Source organism: Panthera onca, chromosome E1 (assembly GCF_046562875.1).
Source record: "Panthera onca isolate mPanOnc1 chromosome E1, mPanOnc1 haplotype 2, whole genome shotgun sequence".
Classification (NCBI taxonomy): Eukaryota; Metazoa; Chordata; class Mammalia; order Carnivora; family Felidae; genus Panthera; species Panthera onca.
Window position 1 is genome coordinate 56,710,894 of NC_138352.1, and position 21,401 is coordinate 56,732,294.

At 43.2% G+C, this 21,401-nt stretch overlaps 2 protein-coding genes, 1 long non-coding RNA gene and 1 other non-coding gene across 6 annotated transcripts in view; 2 read left to right on the forward strand and 2 right to left on the reverse strand.

The window, feature by feature from the left end:
- Positions 1-939, forward strand: part of LOC144614299 (uncharacterized) — a 111,129-nt gene extending 110,190 nt beyond the window's left edge. The window contains exon 4 of the long non-coding RNA XR_013551968.2: positions 685-939. This is a non-coding gene — a long non-coding RNA (uncharacterized LOC144614299). The remainder of the gene's footprint in view (positions 1-684) is intronic.
- Positions 940-1,593: 654 nt separating this feature from the next.
- LOC132687661 (uncharacterized) overlaps positions 1,594-21,401 on the forward strand; it is a 71,874-nt gene continuing 52,066 nt past the window's right edge. Inside the window, exon 1 of the transcript XR_013551969.2 lies at positions 1,594-1,675. This is a non-coding gene — a transcript (uncharacterized LOC132687661). The remainder of the gene's footprint in view (positions 1,676-21,401) is intronic.
- On the reverse strand, positions 3,938-4,806 carry LOC132676750 (uncharacterized). The gene has a single exon (XM_078437160.1). It carries the CDS (start codon positions 4,764-4,766, stop codon positions 3,996-3,998), a length of 771 nt encoding a protein of 256 aa, XP_078293286.1. The 5' UTR covers positions 4,767-4,806; the 3' UTR covers positions 3,938-3,995.
- LOC132675016 (uncharacterized) lies at positions 12,385-13,461 on the reverse strand. 3 transcript variants are annotated; one of them, XM_078436968.1, is made up of 3 exons: positions 13,355-13,461; positions 13,160-13,264; positions 12,385-13,072 (listed from the first exon to the last, which is right to left on the reverse strand). In XM_078436968.1, the coding sequence occupies exons 1-3, from the start codon at positions 13,459-13,461 to the stop codon at positions 12,733-12,735; spliced, it is 552 nt and encodes a 183-aa protein (XP_078293094.1). In that variant the 3' UTR covers positions 12,385-12,732. The 3 variants fall into 3 exon arrangements, with proteins under 3 accessions (XP_078293094.1, XP_078293093.1, XP_060483458.2); XM_078436967.1 differs by having other exon boundaries at positions 12,385-13,264; XM_060627475.2 differs by having other exon boundaries at positions 12,385-13,461.

The window sequence follows — 21,401 nt, forward strand, 5'->3', positions numbered from 1 at the left end:
AAACTTTATTTATCAAAAAAATCTGCCTATAAATGGACTCACGTGGTTCAAACCTGTATCATTCAAGGTTCAACAGTATGTTCAATCAATTCTTAATCTAATATTTCTTCTTAAATTATAAATAGAGCAAACATTTAATTCACCCTGAATTTATAAAAATTTGTATTATGAAGAACACATACACTGCATGGTGTATAAAAGATACATGTATAATATATAATAAATAATTATGACACAAACACTATGTACCCAAAGCACAAGTCATGAAATAGAATGTTGCCTTCACCAAGACCACACATCTCCCTCTTTCCACCCTATAAATGATCACTAACCAGATTTTTAAATTCTCTTTTCATTAACTTTCTTCATGATTTTACCACCTGGATATGCATCCCTAAACAATATAGTTTAGTTTTACTTGGTTTTGAATTTTATATAAAGGAATCTTAAATGTATTTTGATTCTTTCACTGAATATTATGCACATGTATTGAGGCATACTCCAAGAAGGCCCAATGATTTCCACCTCTTGGTGTTCAGGGTCTCATGTAAGTACCACCCCTTGAATAAATTGCTTCTAAATAACAGGATGTGACAACATCAAGTGATTGAGTTACAAAAGATTGTCATGACTTTCATCTTAATGCCAACTCTCTCTCTCTGTCTCTCACTGGCTTTGATGAAGCCTGGTGCCATGTGGGAGAGATTCTTGCAGCAAAGAACTGAGCACAATATCCATTCAACAACAAGCAAGGAAGCGAGGTCCTCCCTCCAGTGGCCCTCCAGGATCTGAATCCTGCCAATGACCACATAAGTGAACTTGGAAGTGGATTCTTCCACAGTTGAGACTTCAGGCGAGATCTTAGTGCCAGTTAACTAGCTGAGGAGACCCTTGTGAGAGCCCCACTGAGCAGCATCGGGATTCCTGATCCACAGAAACTGTGAGGTAATAACTTTGTGTCATTTAAAGTGGCTAAATAGTGAGGTCATGTTAAGTAAATGCATATCCAGTTCAGGCTTTTCTAGCACTACATTACATACAGGTGAGGAGGAAGGGATCAAAAGGTGCAGAGAAGTACCTATGCTAGAATACACGTAGTCATAAGCCCAAAAAAGCCAACTGGCAGCATATGATCCTGAGTAGGTCAAAGGGGCACTCTCTTTACCAAGGTAATAAGGAATTATCAGGTATGGGGTGCCTATTCTCTGAATACAGAGGTGGTGGAAAGGAATACTGTGAGAGAACTGGCCTCCCGAGGAATAATGGGGATGACATATCTCTGAATAGCAGAAGCCAGGTGGCAGCATTTAACTCTAAGAAGTAATGTGGATATAATTATGTGAAAGTCAGCGAGGTTGGAATGACAAAGGGGGCAGAATGACATGTGACCCTCAGGGATCTTCCAATATGGATAATAGAGCATGATGTCCCTTGAAATGAATGTAGGCAACCAACTAGGGTATAGCTGTACTTGTACCTTAAATTTTGTACCTTAAGTTGTTTACCTTAAGCTCTGTACAGCTAGGGAATAAATGAACAAAAAGCTGAGGTCAGTGTTCCCAAAGGAAACTGATGATCCCTCATGCGGTTTGCAGACCTGCGCCAATTCTCAGACCTAGAAGCCATTGACCCATCAAAACAGAGGCCAGTCCTCTAGGATAAAGGACAACAGCAGGTGTGTATAGTAGAAATGTCTTTAGAATTTTCCCAAATGAATATAGAGCCATTTATGGTGGGGGTGGGGGCACTAGAATACTCATGTATTTGGATGCTGTTTGATATGGGATATGAGTTGACCATGAGTGCTAAATACACAAAGTGCCAGCATGGCCCCATTAGAATACATTGATCCAGATGCCATGGTTATAGGAGGGCTTCCCCACTCATCTTCATACCCAGTATTCCATTTGGGAGAATTTGCGCCTCCTTTTTCCAAAATTATGGGCTGTGTGCAGGTAAGGTCTTGGCTTTAAGAGAGAAAGCTACCTTGAGGCGACATGGTAAAGATCTGAATAAAAGCTCTGGCTGTCACCTTATCTTTTTGGGCTTCTAGTACCAGGAAATCAGCATGCAAAGTTAGGAGTTATGGGGGCCAAGAGGAATACATATAGCATTGAGATGACCCACAGGGGCATTCATGGTATTCCTGTTCCCAGGAATAACTGCAGATGGGCAAGTAGTGTCGCCTGAAGAGGACATAGAAACCATGGGCTTGGGACTCTCAGGGATGGGGATGTAGGTCACCGCACCAGACAAGTCAGCTAAAGGAGCAGAGAGCCTCCTCCTCTTGTTGGTTTTTCTAGAAATAGTGAAAAATCACATGAAGCAAGGTTACTAAGAGAAATCCATACACATGAGCAGAGGCAGGGGTAGTTACATGATATCCCATTCGATCCCTTTTGCCATAAATGCCCTTATGCACAAGCTGGTGAGAGTATGGACTGGGAGTGGCTCACACGGAACTGTAGTTAATTCTCTCAGATGAGGGAGGGGACCAGCCTGGGGATTTGTACTCTCCATCCTACATCTCGCCAAGGGTTGTGCAAAAGTAGTGTTAAGTGTATAGGGGCACAAAGACCTAAACCCTCTGCCTCCAAGAGGAGCAGGTATGTGACCCAGGCCATACTTGTCAAAAGTGGGGTCACAATGTAAGGCTGGTATTGACCTGAAACTGCATTTTGTCTTAGCCGCTTTTACTGCTTTACCCTGTTTCCCTCACTTTCTCATTGATTTCTCCAAGGAGCACTTCCTTATACATCACGTGCAAGAATGCATTTTATTTTCTGATTTTTAAAGAAAAAATGCAATGTAAGAATCACATTTGGGGATGGTCTCCCTTAAACATAGCCCCCATTAAGGAGACAGTTCCTAATCTGGTGAGCTATGTTACTTGTGGCAGTGTGTCCTGTACTTCAGGATATATGGCATTTTAAAAATAGGAGACAAGTATTCTAAAACCAAGTGTGCCAAAACTGTAGAAACAGCATCCTGTCAAAATATTCAGTGGTTCAGGGGAGAGTAAGTTCAGCAGTTGACCTGTCACCCTGTGACCATTCATATCATACGGAAATGTTTGAAGGCACTGTTACTGAGGCTTGGAACACTGGTGTTTGGTTGACCTCAGGATCAGACCCCAAAAGAGAGGTTTGAGAAGAAGTAGTTTGTCTGGGAGGTGACCCCAAGTGGTGCTCTAGGGAAACTGATGTGATCCAGGGAAGGGTGGCAGCCAATCCAGGTTGGTTTCAAGAGCAGATGACTCCTGTGGGCCTCTGGGGTTTGTGCAGTGCTGCTGAGACCCTCTGGTCTCACATGTCTCACTCGAGGGGAAAGAGGCTAGAGTACTTACCCACTGGTACTGCCCACTGGTTGAGGACTTCTCCCAGAGACTTCCTTCCCTGCTCTGTCCTTTGCGATCTGCTCCTTCATGTAGACTGAGCCCTCTGCAGAGAGTTCCAGGTGCTTGCTGCAAGCCACCATCCTATACTGTTAGTGTGGGAAGCGCTGAGGTCATAGAAGTGAAAATCCTGAAATCGCCTGCTATGATCTCCTCATTGTGCAGAGAATAGTAGAAGACCTGACAGCTAAGGGTGAGCATCGAAGAAGGAAAAAGAACGAGACACGATTTCTTGTATTTGTATGCCTGGAAAGTTAAGATTTATTTCACATATAGAAACATCTCCATATCAGAAAATCTGGCAGTAAACAGATATATCAATTAGGATGACATGTTAACAGATATCAGAGAAAATTCAACCTTTGTATTGATTTGGGATGGAGATAGTAACAAGGAGGTGGGAGGGTGGCAGAGGAGGGTATATTCGGAAGCCAACTAAGTTGAAAATCACTGGGAACTGAGGTTTTACAGTTGGCCTCACATGATTCAGCTCCCAGTTGGACTACACGAAGGAGATTGGCTGATGAAAACAGCAGGGTGCAAGTCAGGGCACTCAGCAGCAGCAAGAGCCACTAGAGCAGGTTGGGTGGTGGCAGGGGGTCTAGCAACAGCTGGGGCGGCAGCAGCTGGACACACAGCAGGTGGGGCGGCAGCAGGTGGTCCGGCAGCAGGTGGTCCGGCAGCAGGTGGTCCGGCAGCAGGTGGGGCGGCAGCAAGGCTGGCAGCAGCTGGAGCCACAGCAATTAGAGCCACAGCAGCTGGAACCCCCACAGCAGGGGCGGCAGCAGCTGGACACACAGCAGGTGGGGCGGCAGCAGGTGGTCCTGCAGCAGGTGGTCCTGCAGCAGATGGGGTGGCAGCAAGGCTGGCAGCAGCTGGATCCACAGCAGCTGGAACCCCCACAGCAGGGCCGGCAGCAGCTAGAGATGCAGCAGCTGGGGCGGCAGCAGCTGGAACCACAGCAGCTGGGGCGGCAGCAAGTGGTCCTGCAGCAGGTGGTCTGGCAGCAGGTGGGGCGGCAGCAAGGCTGGCAGCAGCTGGAGCCACAGCAGCTGGAACCCCCACAGCAGGGCCGGCAGCAGCTAGAGATGCAGCAGCTGGGGCGGCAGCAGCTGGAACCACAGCAGCTGGAACCACAGCAGCTGGGGCGGCAGCAAGTGGTCCTGCAGCAGGTGGTCTGGCAGCAGGTGGGGCGGCAGCAAGGCTGGCAGCAGCTGGAGCCACAGCAGCTGGATCCCCCGCAGCAGGGGTGGCAGCAGCTGGACACACAGCAGGTAGGGCGGCAGCAGGTGGTCCTGCAGCAGGTGGTCTGGCAGCAGGTGGGGCAGCAACAAGGCTGGCAGCAGCTGGAGCCACAACAGGAGTTGACCATGGTGTCAGAGGGTGGAGATTCTGGGCTGGTTTCCAGGAGAGTGAGGAGCTGGACTTTGGAAGTCTCCTTGTGCCCTGACCTCTTATATACTGCTCGTACCGGGTGATTTGTCAACACATCTTCCTTGTTTTTGTTTACCTAATATTTAAGTAATTATGATATTTCACAGTCACATTTGTCTTTGTAATGGTTTAAACTTGAGGGGAACAAAATTTTCTTTTCTAAATGTGATAAATTCTATCTGGTCTGCTTTTCCTTTTGACTTATACCCACTGGCATCTTCTGGACCAGTCTTTCCTCATCTTTCTCCCAGAGGGCTTCATGTGATAGGTGGCACCTGCAATTACATCTTTCTGTCCCCTGCTACATCCCCTAGCAGGATGGGATGAAGACAATCCTGGTTTTGGTTGTGCATTTCTGCCAGTGATCACATCTGCAGAGGATGGAGGTGGCATGGGACAAGAGGAAAAGTTCCAATTTTATGGGTCATTGTTGATCAATGAGGAAGGGAGCAGCTGCCAGTGAGCATGTGATGTTGCTGACCTCTGCCACTGGAATGGGTTTTCTTGGATGTTTCTAACTTTGGATCATGTTCTCTACTCTAAAATCATGTAGACAATTACTTGTATGGTTCCAGTCACTGCTATGATTTGTAGTTCAATGAGTGTTTACATTTTCATCATATCTTTTTGTGTTGCATTTTTCTGTATGGTCTTTGGATTCTAGAAGACATAGCCTCTTCTTTATTCTTGCCTCATTCTTAATTAAAAATATTCTTCAATGGGACAAAAAGAATTGAGAATGTGCTTCTCCTCAGAACTTATCTCATAGGTAATCCTAGTGCACATTTGTTGGATCCATGTGAAATGTGATTAGTCAATTCAGATTCATTTTGCTACTATTTTGAATTATTGTCCATTTAGTGAGAGTCCAGTGCATTCAGATGATGCACCAAGTCATCTGAAGGGCTTATTAGAAATGGTTGGGACAAATTCCAGAGGTTCTGAATACAGGGGGATTCTGGGGTTTAGCATTTCTAACCAATCCAAGTGATGTTGATGCTAAAGGCCCAAGGATGACACTTAGAGACCTACCTCTTTTTTCTGTTCATTCAAGCTTTGAGGAACCTCTGTCAAGTCCCTGCCTTTTATAAAGGAGATTGGTTGAGTGGATAATCCGAGATACGCACGTTGCCAGTATTGGCGTTGTAAGCATGAGTTAGGGTCTCCTCCCCAGAAACCTACAGACTACTGAAAAACCCTCACCCACCCACACAAATACAAATAACTGTAATATAATATAGAAAGAAACATCGAAGGAGTTCACAGTACTGTAATCTAAGTAAAAGATATTGTATTTAAGCAAATCAGCTGAGTTTGTAAAGACATAGACTTATTCATATAATTAATTTAGTCTTGTTTACCTTTAATGTTTTATAATTTAGGTGGAATTCACACATTTGAAATTCATAAATCCGTAGTCATCCATAGTGATGAGTTTTGATACACAGTAGTAGGTCCATGTAATTCCCACATCTATCAAATGAACATTTCCATTTTACCAGAAAGTCCTTTAGTGAAGTCCCCACTATCATGGAGGCAGTCACTGTTTTAATATGTTTTGCACTATGGATTTTTTTTGATCTAGACCATAAGATAATATGTAGTACATATATAATTACTATAGTATATATAATACTCTTCTGTTTGGCACTGTTAACTTGTCTTATGTCTGTGAGAATCACTTAACGTCGATACATATATCTCTACTTTATTCTGTGCTCTACTAGACAAGTACCAAGATTTATCTTAACTATTACCAATTAATTTCATGGTAGGGTAACCAGGCATTCCTTAAAATCATCTTTCTTTTTTTTTTTTAACTCTAGTATTTTATAACATTTAAAAATGTTTATTTAAATCTAAGTTAGCATATAGTGTAATAATGGTTTTGGGAGTAGAATTTAATGATTCATCACTTACATATAACACCCAGTGTTCATCCCAACAAGTGCTTTCCTTAATAACCATCACCCATCTAACCCATCCCCTTACCCAACACCACTCCAGCAACCCTCAGTTTGTTCTCTGTATTTAAGTGTCTCTCATGTTTGCCTCCCCCTCTGTTTTTATCTTATTTTCTCTTCCCTTTTCCATGTTTTTCTGTTTTGTTTCTTAAATTCCACGTATGAATGAAATCATACGGTATTTATCTTTCTCTCACTGACTTATTTTGCTTAGCACAAAACACTCTAGTCTCATCCACATTGTTGCAAACGGCAAGATTTCATTTTTTTGATCGCCGAGTAATAATCCATTGTACATATATACCTCATCTTCTTTATCCATTCGTCAGTGAGTGGACATTTGGACTCTTTCCATAATTTGGAAATCTCTGTTTTTAATGTTCTGAGGAACCTCCATACTGTTTCCCAGAGTGGCTGTACCAGTTTGCAGTCCCACCAGCAGTGCAAAAGTGTTCCCCTTCTCCACATCCTCTCCATCATCTGTTGTTTCCTGAGTTGTTAATTTTTGCCATTCTGACAGGTGTGAGGTGGTATCTCATTGTGGTTTTGATTTGTATTTCCCTGATGATGAGTGATGTTGAGCATCTTTCCTTGTGTCTGTTAGCCATCAGGAAGTGTCTATTCATGTCTGTTGCCTGTTTCTTCCCTGGATTACTTGTTTTTTTTAGGTGTTGATTTTGATAAGTTCTTTATAGATTTTGGATACTAACCCCTTATCCGATAGGTCATTTGCAGATATCTTCTCCCATTCTGTCAGTTGCCGTTTAGTTTTGTCGATTCTTTTGCGGTGCAGAAGCTTTTTATCTTGATGAGGTCCCAATAGTTCACTTTTGCTTTTGTTTCCCTTGCCTGCGGAGACACGTCCAGTAAGAAGTTGCTGTGGCCAAGGTCAAAGAGGTGTTGCTTGTTTTCTCCTCTAGGATTTTGTTGGTTTCCTGTCTTACTTTTAGGTCTTTCATCCTTTTTGAGTTTATTTTTGTGTATGATGTAAGAAAAGGGTAAGTTCATATTTCATTTTAAATCTTAAACAGAATGTGCATTTCAGCCCACCCCAAATTTTTAAAAATTCTTTCATATTATATAAAATGCACATATGCTGAAAAGCAGATGAACTATGCATGCATGATTTAAAAAATAGTTATGAAGTAAATATCTATATACCCAAAACTTGAGTCAAGGAATAGAACATTGTTACTCCTAAGAAAGTTCTTGATATGTCTCTTCTTGTACACAATCCTTTTCCCACCCTACAGATGATTACTGTACTCACTTTTCAAGTAACCTTTAATTTATTTTTTCACAGTTTTATTACCTGGGTATTCACATCTAAAAATATAGTTTCATTTTACATGTTGCTGAATTAAAAAAATTTTTTTAACATTTATTTATTTATTTTTTTGAGAGACAGAGAGAGAGAGAGAGACAGAGTGTGAGTAGGGGAGGGGGAGAGAGAGAGGGGGGCACAGAATCTGAAGCAGGCTCCAGGCTCTGGGCTGTCAGCACAGAGCATGATGAGGGGCTTGAACCCATGAACTGTGAGATCATTACCTGAGCTGAATTCAGACGCTTAACTCACTGAGCACCCAGATGCCCCCTGAATTTTTATATGAAGAAATTCTTAGTGTAAATGTGTTTTGATTCTTTCACTCAATATTATATAAGAGTTTTAGTAGGCAGCTTCCTAGAAGGCCCAAAGATTTCCGCCTCTTGGTGTTCATGGTCTCATGTAATTCCTTCTCCTTGAGTAACTTGCTTCTAAATCACAGGATATGACAACATCAAGTGATTAAGTTACAAGATTGTGATTTTCATTTTTTAATATTTTTATTTATTATTGAGAGAGAGAGAGAGAGAGAGAACACACAAGTGGGGGTGGGGGGCAGAGATAGAGGGAGACCATAGAATCTGAAGCAGGCTCTAGGCTCTGAGCCATCAGCACAGAGCCCAACATGGGGCTCGAACTCATGAGTAGTGAAATCATGACCCAAGCTGAAGTCAGACGCCTAACTACTGAGCCACCCAGGAGTCCTGTGATTTTCATTTTAATGCCAACTCTTTCTCTCTCTCTCACTGGCTTTGATGAAGCCAGGTACTATGTGGGAGAGATCCTTGCAGCAAAGAACTGAGCGCAGTCTCATTCAACAACCAGCAAGGAAGTGAGGTCCTCCCTCCTGTGGAGTGCGAGGAATTGAATCCTGCCAATGACCATATAAGTGAGCTTGGAAGTGGATTCTTCCCCAGTCGCATCCTCAAATGAGACCCCAGTGCCAGCTAGCACCTTGAGTGCAACCTAGCGAACCTCATGAATTGGAGACTCTAGGTGGGCTCTGCCTGGTTTTTGATCCATGGAAATGAGATAACAAATGAGAGTCATTTTAAGCGGCTAAATTTTGAGGTAATGTTATATAACAGTAGATAACCAGTATAGATTTATCTATGGCCACAGCACACTCAGGTGAGAAGGGAGGGATTGAAAGTGCAGAGAAGTAGAAATGCTCAAATAAGGTTATAAAGTCACAAAGCCTAACTGGCTATGTTCCCTTGGAGAGATCAGGAGGTACTCTCTTTACTAAGATATTATGGAATCATCAAGTATCACTGTCAGCTAGGTACTGAGATAGTAGTGATTATTCTCTAAAATCAGATAGAAGTGGCTAAACTATGCTCCCTAGGAAAAACAGGGATGATATCATCCCTGAATGGCAGAATCCAGGTGGACATGTAACTTTAGGAAGTTCTGTGGATATAATTATGTGATTGCCAGCAAGGTTGGAATGACAAAGGGGGCAGAATGATGTGTCACCCTCAGGGACCTATCAGTATGGATAAGAGAGCATGATGTCCCACATAGTAGGTAATGGGGCAGACAACTAAGGTACAATTATATGTGTGTGTGTGTGTGTGTGTGTGTGTGTACATGTATTTAAAAGAGCTTAAGAATAAAAGAACAGGGGAGCCTCAGTGGCTCAGTTGGTTAGGTATCTGACTCTTGATTTTGGCTGGCTTAAGTCATTGTCTCACAGTTCGTGAGACTAAGACCTGTGTTTGCTTCTACACTGACAGTGCAGAGTCTGCTTAGGATTCTTTCTCCCTCTCACTTTCTGCCCCTCCCCCATTTGTGTGCTCACTCTCTATCACTTTCTCTCTCTTAAAATCAATAAATAAAATTTTTTTTACAAAAAAATAAAAGAACAAAGGCTGAGATTATGGATCGAATGGAAAGCCATGATCGATGACACAGTTTGCAGACTATGCTGTTTTCAGACCATTAACCCATCAATAGGATGGTTAGGACCAAATGGACATTTGGACTCTTTCCATAATTTGGAAATCTCTATTATTAATTTTTTCAGGAACCTCCATACTGTTTCCCAGAGTGGCTGTACCAGTTTGCAGTCCCACCAGCAGTGCAAAAGTGTTCCCCTTCTCCACATCCTCTCCATCATCTGTTGTTTCCTGAGTTGTTAATTTTTGCCATTCTGACAGGTGTGAGGTGGTATCTCATTGTGGTTTTGATTTGTATTTCCCTGATGATGAGTGATGTCGAGCATCTTTCCTTGTGTCTGTTAGCCATTGGGTGTGAAGGACAACGGCAAGTGCATATCATAGAATTTCTCTAATCCTTGCCTGAGGAATCTACAGCCATTGTCTCAGAGCACGCTGAAATACTCATATGTTTGCAGACTGTTGGACATGGGATCTGAGTTGAACTCATTGCTGGATACCCACAATCCTTCATGGTCCGTTTTTGAATATACTGATTAGATGTGAGAGTTAAAGGAGAAGTTTCCCCACTACCTTCATCCCAATGATCCTTTGGAGGGAATTTGTGCCTCCTTCTACCAGAATTGTAGGCTGTGTACAACTAGAGATCTTGGCTCTAAGGCAGGAAAACTAACTGGAAGGGACATGGTAAAGTTCTGATTGGAATTAAACCCCTGGCTGCCACCTTATTCCATGGACTTCTAGTGCCAAAAGGGCAGCAGTCAACGTTAGGAGCTACAGGGGCCACAGGGAATATTTTTAGCATGCAGGTGATCTGCAGGGACATTTGTGGTATTCCTCTTCCCGGCATTAACTGCAGATGGGCAAATAGTATAGCCTAAAGAGGACACAGGAACGATGGGTTCAGGACTCTCAGGAATGGGGAACTTGGTACTGAACCAGGCAAGTCAGCTAAGGAGCAGAGAAGCTGCCCATTAACTCTCATCTTCTAGGTTTTTATGGAAACTGTGGCAAACGACCTGGAGCAAGGTTACTGAGAGAAATGCATAGATATGGGCAGAACCAGGAGTAGGTATACGATATCCCATTCTGATTCTCTTTGCCATACATGCCCTCATCCACAAGGTAGTGCAAGTGTGGGCGACACGTGGTTCACACTGACCACGCACTATCTGCAGGTAACTGTCTCAGGCTCTGGGGTGGGGGCCACCTGGATTCTTCCTCTCCATCCTTTCCACTCACCAAAGGATGTTGACAGGTAGCGATAGGTGACGTAGGAGCACAAAGGCTCAAACGCTTTTTCCACTAAGATGAGCGAGTCCGTGGCCCAGTACACACCCCTCATGTGTGGGTCAGAATACGGGGGTGAGTTGAACTGAAAGCACCCTTTGTCTTAGCTTCTTTTACTACCCTGTGCTGACTCTGCTTTACACTGGGTCTCCTGAGAGTACCTCCTTCCTTCTGCAGTACTTATGCAGGAATACCCGTTGTCGGCTCTGGTGTTTTGAATGCAACGTGAGAATCACAGTTTGGTGCGGTCCGCCTCAAGCATAGCCTCCTTGAGAGAGACACTTCCTAACATGGTGAGCTGTTTTATTCGTGGGAGTGTCTGCGGTCCTTTGGGATATATGATGTTCCAAGAATTGGACACAGGAAGTCTAAAACCAAGTGTGCACAAACTGTGAGAAGCAACAGCATCCTATGAAAAGATTCAGTGGTTCAGCGGAGAATAAGGTCAAGAGCCCACGGTGTCACCCAGTGACCGTTCATATCATAGGGAAATGTTTGAAGGCACTGTTACTGAGACTTGAAACACTGGTGTCAGGTCGACCTCAGGGTCAGAGCTCAAAACAGAGGCTTGAGACCAAGTAGATTGTCTGGGAGGTGGTCCCAAGTAGTGCTCTAGGGATACTGTGAAGTGATCCAGGGAAGGGTAGAAACCAATCCAGGTTGATTTCAACAGCAGGTGAGTCCTGTGGGCATGGGGGGTTCGTTCAGTGCTACTGAGGCCCTCTGGTCTCACATGTCCCACTAGAGGGGATAGAGGCTAGAGCACTTATCCTCCAACTACTGGCCACCGTTTGAACGCTTCTCCCAGGCACGTGCCTTCCCTGTTGTGTCCTTTGCGATCTGCTCCTTCACGTAGACTGAGCCGTCCGCAGAGAGTTCCAGGCGCTTGCTGTAAGCCACCATCCTACACTGTTAGTGTGGGAAGGACTGAGGTGATAGAAGTGAAAATGCTGAAATGGCCTGCTATGATCTCCTCGTTGTGCAGAGAATTAGAAGACCTGGCAGCTAAGGGTGACCATTCATGAAGGAAAAAAGAATGAGACACGATTCTTTATATTTAATGCCTGGGAAGTTAAGATTTATTTGCTATATAGAAACATCTCCATACAGAACATCTGGCAGTAACAGATACATCAGTTGGGATGATATGTTATCGTATATCAGGGAAAATACAACCTTTGTACTGACTTGGGATGGACATCATAAGAAAGAGGTGGGAGGGAATTGGGCGGTGGGGTGGTATATTCCAAGGCCAACCAGTTGAAAAATCACTGGGAACTGAGGTTTTACAGTTGGCCTCACGTGATTCAGCTCCCAGTTGGACGACATGAAGGAGATTGGCTGATGAAAACAGCAGGGTGCAGGTCAGGGCACTCAGCAGCAGCAAGAGCCACTAGAGCAGGTTGGTGGGTGGTGGCAGGGGGTCTAGCAACAGCTGGGGCGGCAGCAGCTGGACACACAGCAGGTGGGGCGGCAGCAGGTGGTCCGGCAGCAGGTGGTCTGGCAGCAGGTGGGGCGGCAGCAAGGCTGGCAGCAGCTGGAGCCACAGCAATTAGAGCCACAGCAGCTGGAACCCCCACAGCAGGGGCGGCAGCAGCTGGACACACAGCAGGTGGGGCGGCAGCAGGTGGTCCTGCAGCAGGTGGTCTGGCAGCAGGTGGGGCGGCAGCAAGGCTGGCAGCAGCTGGAGCCACAGCAGCTGGAACCCCCACAGCAGGGCCGGCAGCAGCTAGAGATGCAGCAGCTGGGGCGGCAGCAGGTGGTTCTGCAGCAGGTGGTCTGGCAGCAGGTGGGGCTGCAGCAAGGCTGGCAGCAGCTGGAGCCACAGCAGCTGGAACCCCCACAGCAGGGCCGGCAGCAGCTAGAGATGCAGCAGCTGGGGCGGCAGCAGGTGGTTCTGCAGCAGGTGGTCTGGCAGCAGCTGGGGCGGCAGCAGCTAGAGATGCAGCAGCTGGGCCTGCAGCAGCTGGAGCCACAGCAATTAGAGCCACAGCAGCTGGAGCCACAGCAGGAGGGGCGGCAGCAGCTGGACACACAGCAGGTGGGCCGGCAGCAGGTGGTCCTGCAGCAGGTGGTCTGGCAGCAGGTGGGGCGGCAGCAAGGCTGGCAGCAGCTGGAGCCACAGCAGCTGGAACCACAACAGGAGTTGACCATGGTGTCAGCGGGTGGAGGTTCTGGGCTGGTTTCCAGGAGAGTGAGAGGCTGGACTTTGGAAGTCTCCTTGTGCCCTGGCCTCTTATATACTGCTCGTACCGGGTGATTTGTCAACACATCTTCCTCGTGTTTGTTTACCTAATATTTAAGTAACTGTCAGATTACAGAATAATGTGTGTCTATGTACTGGTTTAAACTGATGGGAAAGAGATTTTCTTGTTGGATGTGAGAAACTCTGTGTGGTCTGCTTTCCTCCTGACCTACACCCGCTGGCATCCTCTGGACCAATCTCCTCTTCTTCCTCCACAGCAGGCTGTCATGTGGTAGGTGGCATTTGCAATTACATTTCTTGTTTTCCTCTCCTACACCCCTAGCAGCAAGGGGTTAAGGCAAACCTGTTTTGGATTGTGCATTTCTTCCAATGGTCAGTGGGAGGGAACCCCATCTGCATACTGTGGAGGTGGCATGGGACAAGAGGAAAAGGTCCTATTTTATGGGTCAGTTTTAATGAGGAAGGGAGTCACTGTATATGAACACGTGATGTTGGTAACTCTGCCACTGGAATGGGTTTTCTTGTTTCTAACTTTAATGTTTCTACCTTTGGATCACGTTCTCTACCCCAAAGCCACGGCAGACAATTAGGTGCATGGTTCCCATCACTGCCACGATTTGTAGTTCATTGAGTGTTATCATTGCCGTCATGTATTTTTGCATTACATTTCTCTGGAAGGTCTTTAGATTGTGGAAGACACAGCCTTTACGAATTCTTATCTCATTCTTAATTAAGAATATTCTTCAATGGAGAAAAAAAAAGTTGAAGAATCAGAATGCACTCTCCTCAGATCTTATCTCCGTAGCTGGGAATTCTAGAGTGCGCGTTGTTTGGATCCATTTAAAGTGTGAATGGATTTTAGTGTAGTCAAGTTACACAGTTGGTCTTTATACTTATTCCCCATTTACTAATAGTCTAACTTGAGCATGCAGCAAGTATCTGAAGGGCTCATAAGATATGGTGCGACAAATCTCAGAAGTTCTGAATATGGCGCTAGGGTGTGGGGTGAAATTTGGCATTTCTGACAAGTACCCAGATGATGCTGAAGGCCCCAGGATGACACTTAGAGGACTGTTCCTTTGTCCTGGTCCTTTAAGCTCTGAGGAGGTGCCTCTGTGTAGTTCCTGCGTGCTTTTAAAGCCGACTTGTTGAATGGCTAATCCGAGATACACACATTGCCAGTTATTGATGTTCTATATACCGTTTAGGGTTTCCTCCCCGGAAATCCACAAGCTACTGAGAAGCCCCACCATGAACACACTTACAGATAACTGCAATGTAGTATTGAAAGAACCATCAAAGGAGTTCGCAGGAGTATGATTTAACTAGAAGAATTGTGTTTGAGGCAAATCAGCCAAGAAGACAGTTTGGTAAAACCATAGAGTTACTCATAAATAAATTACTTAGTCACTGTTTCTTGTTTACATTTTGTGATTTATTTCACAAAATAGAAGGCATTTACACACATTTGAATCTATTTATCCTAAGTGTACTCATCCATAGTGATGAGTTATGATACACAGAAGCAGGTCCATGTAATCCCCACATCTCTCAGTAGAACATTTCCATTATGGCAGAAAGTCCCCACTTGTCCCTTACTAAAGTCTGAACCACCATAGAGGCAATCACTGTTTTCATGTATTTTTCACTATAGATTAGTTTTGATCTAGACCTTTGAATAGATGATATGTAGTATATATCTCTAGCATATATGCTGTTTCTAGAAAATATGTTATTTCTCCTCTGTTTGGCACCATTAACATGCCTATGCCTATGCGAATCACTAACATTGGTGCATATATTAGTGGTTCATTTTGTGCTATACGAGAGAAGTATCAAGACTTATCCTAACTGTTTCCAATGTATGTCATGGTAGGGTAACCAGGCATTCCTTAAGCCCATCTTTCATTTTTAATCTTAAATAGAGATGCATTTCAGTGCGCCCTAAATTTTTAAAAAAGTCTTTCATATTATTTAAAATGCACATGTGCAGTGTGTGCAGCATGGTCTTTCTTGGCTTTGGGAGTTGATTCCCTTGGTTTGTCACTTGCATGCAGCACTTGGTGCTTGTCCCACTGGGTGCCTCCTCTGTGCCCATCACCCATTTTCCCCACCCCACTGACCCTCGGTTTGTTCTCTGTATTTAGGACTCTCTTAGGCTTTGCCTCCCTCTCTAGAGACAGAGACTGTTAAGGGCAGAGAACTAACTAAGGATCCCTGGAGGGGCTTGCGTGGGGGAATGGGCTAAGTGGGTGATGGCATTGGGGAGGGCACTTGTTCGGATGGGCACTGGGTGTTTATGTAAGTGAGGAATCACTAACTTCTTTTGCTGAAACCATTACTACCCTGTATGTTCACTAACTTGGATGAAAGAAAAGAAAGAAAAGAAAACAAAAGAAAAGAAAAGAAAAGGAAAGAAGGAAAGAAAGAAAGAAAGAAAAAGAAAGCAAGCAAGCAAGAAAGAAAGAAAGAAAGAAAGAAAGAAAAAGAAAAAGAGAGGGAGGGAGAAGAAAGGGAGGAAGGAAGGAAGGAAGGAAGGAAGGAAGGAAGGAAGGAGGGAGGGAGGGAGGAAATCTGAGACTCGGCAATGAGTGGGTGGCCCTTCGCTGTTTCCATGGCAGATCCTAGATCTATAGAAACTATAAAATTCATCTGCAGAGGGAAAAGAAACAAGAAACCAGTATGATCCCTGATGTCAAAATATAGGTCTACATGTCACTACTTTGTAGACAACCAGCCTTGACTTCCATTTCTGGCTGCACTCTGAAAGCTGGGTTCCTGGCCACGTAAGAGGAAGTGCTTAAGGAGGCCAAGACATGGCCAAGTAAGTACTGGTAATTCATCTCCGCATGGCAAACAGAATAAACCCATTATAAAAGGCATTCTTTTAGCTTAAGAGCAATATATTCCCATGTGTTTAAGTAAGAGTAGGTGGTATTTTTACTTTACATTTTGGCAGATTTGTTGTGAAAAAATTCAGGCCATACCACATCGTCTGAAGAGCAGAGAATACGTCCAATAGTTGGACGAGGATCTGTCCCTTGGTACTGAGCTAGAGTTAGAAGGAAAGCATAGACATTTAAGAGCCCATCAAGAAGTAGAAAATTTGAACAGGCCCATAACCAGTAAAGAAATCGAATTAGTAGTCAAAAATGTCCCAAAACACAAGAGTCCAGAGCCAGATGGCTCTCCAGGGGACTTCTACCAAACATTTAAGGAAGAGTTCATACCTATTCTCTTGAAGCTGTTCCAAAAAAATAGAAATGAAAGGAAAACTTTCATACCCTTTCTATGAAGCCAGCATTACCTTGATTCCAAAACCAACCCCATTAAAAAGGGGAACTATAGACCAATTTCCCTGATGAACATGGATGCAAAAATCCTCAAGATATTAGCCAACTGGATCCAACAATACTTAAAAAAAAATTCTTCACCTCGCCCAAGTGGGATTTATACCTGGGATGCAGGGCTGGTTCAATATCTGCAAAACAATCAACGTGATTCATCACATCAATGGAAGAGAGTTCAAGAACCGTATGATCCTCTCAATAGATGCAGAGAAAGCATGTGACAAGATACAGCGTCCTTTCTTGATAAAAACCCTCAAGAAAGTAGGGGCAGAAGGATCATACCTCGAGGTCATAAAAGCCATATATGAACAACCCAACATTAATATCATCCTCAGTGGGGAAAAACTGAGAGCTTTCCCCGTAAGGTCAGGAACACGACAGGGATGTCCACTCTCACCACTGTTATTCAACATAGTATTGGAAGTCTTAGCCTCAGCAGTCAGACAACACAAAGAAATAAAAGGCATCCAAATCGGCCAGGAGGGAGTCAAACTTTCACTCTTCGCAGATGACATGATACTCTATATGGAAAACCCAAAAGATTCCACCAGAAACTGCTAGAACTGATTCATGAATTCAGCAAAGTTGCAGGATATAAAATCAATGCACAGAAATCGGTTGCATTCCTATACACCAACAACAGAAAGGGAAGCAACAGAAAGAGAAATCAAGGAATCGATGCTGTTTACAATTGCACCCAAAACCATAAGATACCTAGGAATAAATCTAACCAAAGAAGTGAAAAATCTATACACTGAAAACTATAGAAAGCTTATGAAAGAAATTGAAGAAGACAAACCCAAAAAAGGAAAAATATTCCATGCTCCTGGATAGGAAGAACAAATACTGTTACAAGGTCAATACTGCCCAAAGCAGCCTACATATTCAATGCAATCCCTATCAAACTAACACCAGCATTCTTCACAGAGGTAGAACAAACAATCCTAAAATTTGTGTAGAACCAGAAAAGACCCCAAATAGCCAAAGCATTCTTGAAGAAGAAACCCAATGCAGGAGACATCACAATTCTGGACATCAAGCTGCATTACAAAGCTGTAATCATCAAGATTACATTACAAAGCTGCATTACAAAGCTGTAGTCTGGACATCAAGCTGCATTACAAAGCTGTAATCATCAAGACAGTATGGCACAAAAACAGACACTCAGGTCAGTGGAGCACAATAGAGAACCCAGAAAGGGATCCACAAACTTATGGCCAACTAATCTTTGACAAAGCAGGAAAGAATATCCAATGGAATAAAGACAGTCTCTTCAGCAAGTGGTGCTGAGAAAACTGGGCAGCGACATGCAGAAACACGAACCTGGACCACTTTCTTACACCATCCACAACAATACTCTCAAAATGGATGAAAGGCCTAAATGTAAGACAGGAAGCCATCAAAATCCTCAAAGAGAAAGCAGGCAAAAACCTCTTTGACCTTGGCCACAGCAGCTTCTTACTCAGCATGTCCCTGGAGGCAAGGGAGACAAAAGCAAAAATGAACTACTGGGACCTGATCAAAATAAAAGTTTCTGCACAACAAAGGAAACAATCAGCAAAACTAACAGGCAACCCACGGAATGGGAGAAGATATTTGCAAACGACATATCAGATAAAGGGTTAGTATCCAAAATCTATAAAGAACTTATCAAACTCAACACCCCAAAACAAATAATCCAGTGAAGAAATGGGCAAAAGGCATGAACAGACACTTCTCCAAAGAAGACATCTGGGAAATACGAATCAAAACCACCATGAGATACCACCTCACACCTATCAGAATGGCTAACATTAACGACTCAGGCAAAAACAGATGTTGGCGAGGATGTGGAGAAAGAGGATCTCTTTTGCACTGCTGGTGGGAATGCAAACTGGTGCAGCCACTCTGGAAAACAGTATGGAGGTTCCTCAACAAATTAAAAGTAGAACTACTCCACGACCCAGCAATTGCACTACTAGGTATTTACCCAAGGGATACAGGTGGGCTGTTTCGAAGGGACATATGCACCCTAACGTTTATATATATGTATATGTATATATATATATATGTGTATATATATATATGTATGTATATATACGTATATATATACATACATATACATATATATATGTATGTGTATATATATACATATATATACATACATATATATATACATACATATATATATACATACATATATATACATACATATATATACATACATATATATATGTGTATATATATATATACACGTATATATATACACACACACACGTATATATATATATACGTATACATATATATATGTATGTATATATATATACACATATATATACATACATATATATATACATACGTATATATACATACATATATATACATACATATATATATACGTATAAAAAGAATGGAATCTTGCCATTTGCAACTATGTGGATGGAACTAGAGGGTATTATGCTAAGCAAAACTAGCAAGTCAGAGAAAGACAAATATTACATGACTTCACTCATATGAGGACTTTAAGATACAAAACAGATGAACATAATGGAAGGGAAGAAAAATATGAAAACAGGGAGGGGGACAAAAACATAAGAGACTCATAAATATGGAGAACAAAGAGAGAACAAAGAGAGGGTTAGTGGAGGGGTTGAGGGAGGGGGGATGAGCTAAATGGGCAAGGGACATTAAGGAATCTACTCCTGAAATCACTGTTACACTATCTGCTAACTAACTTGGATGTAAATAAAAAAAAATAAATTAAATAAAAATTGTTTTTTAAAAAAGAGCCCATCTGTGACCCACTGGTAAATGCAACCTCTTTCTAAACCTTTCTAAATCTCTTACCCACTGGTAAATGTCAGTGGATCTCACCGTGAAAAATGAGAAATAGAAGAAAGCTTACCACTTCTCAAATCCTATTAGAAAAAACAACTGTTATATATTGTATTTTTCCATGGAGGAGTCAGCTCACATATTAACATATGAATTCTTTTCCTTGTGAAGACGCCATGGAAGCATTCATTTGACTAACAACACCCTAATATTGCATTTTTACAATGAAAAAAAATGCACATATGGTGTAAAGCGTACAAAGTACATGTATGTGATAAAAAATAGTTATAGGGACACCTGGGTGGCTCAATTGGTTGAGCGTCCAGCTTCGGCTCAGGTCATGATCTCGCATTCTGTGGGTTCGAGCCCCATGTCGGCCTCTGTGCTGACAGCTCAGAGCCTGGAGCCTGCATCCGATTCTGTGTCTCCCTCTCCTGCCCCTCCCCTGCTCGTACTCTGTCTCTCTCTCGCTCCCTCAAAAATAAGTAAACATTAAAAAAATAGTTATAGAGCAAACATCCACATATCAAAATCTTGAGTCAAGAAATAGAACCCTGTTACTACTAAGAAGGCTCTTCTATGCCTTTTCTTGACCACGAACATTTTTCCACCCTACAGATGATTATTATGCCGATTTTTGAAGTAATCTTTTCATTTATTTTTCTTGCAGTTTCATTACCTATGTAGGCATCCCTATATGATACAGTTTTATTTCGCATCTTTCTGAATTTTTATATGAATGAAATCCTACTGTAAGTGTAACTTTTTTTTAAAAGTTTTTATTTATTTTTGAGACAGAGAGAAACAGAGCATGAACGGGGGAGGGTCACAGAAAGAGGGAGACACAGTATCTGAAACAGGCTCCAAGCTCTGAGCTGTCAGCACAGAGCCCGACACGGGGCTCGAACTCACGGACTGTGAGATCATGACCTAGGCCGAAGTCGGACACTCAACCGACCAAGCCACCCAGGTGCCCCTAAGTGTAACTTTTTTACTCAATATTATGGAAGAGTTTGGGTAGGTAGCTTCCAAGAAGGTCCAATGTTTTCCACCTCTTGGAGTTCATGGTCTCATGTAATTCCCACCCCTCAAGTAAACTGCGTATCAACAGGAGATGACAACATCAAATGATTGAGTTACAAAAGATTGTGACTTTCATCTTAATGCCAACTCTTTCTCTCTCTCACTGGCTTTGATGAAGCCAGGTCCTACGTGCGAGATCCTTGCAGCAAAGAACTGAGCATAGTCTCCATTCAACAACCAGCAAGGAAGCGAGGGCCTCCCTCCTGTGGCCCTTAAGGATCTGAATCCTGCCACATAAATGTAGTTGGAAGTAGAGTCTTCCCCAGGCGAGACCTCAGATGAGACCCCAGTGCTAGCCAGCACCTTGAGTGCAGCCATGTGAAACCCTATGAAATGGAGAGTCTGGGTGGGCCACACTTGGATTTGGATCCTCAGAAATAGAGAAAATAAATGTCACTATAAGCTGCTATATATGGGGGTAATGTTACATAACAGTAGGTAACCAGTATAGATTTATCTAGGACCACATCACACAGAGGTGAGAAGGGAGGGATCAGAAGGTGCCAAGAAATAGAAATGCTGAAATGGATATAGTCATAAGGTCACAAAGCCAATCAGCCATTCCCTAGGAGGGTCTGGGGCACTCTCTTTAACATGCTATTAGGGAATCATCAAGTACCGGTGTCAGCAGCATCTTGGGA

Bases quoted from the DNA above. Each gene is read 5' to 3' on its own strand.
- LOC132676750 (XM_078437160.1), bottom strand. From the start codon at position 4,766: ATGGTCAACTCCTGTTGTGGCTCCAGCTGCTGCCAGCCTTGTTGCTGC.
- LOC132675016 (XM_060627475.2), bottom strand. From the start codon at position 13,461: ATGGTCAACTCCTGTTGTGGTTCCAGCTGCTGTGGCTCCAGCTGCTGC.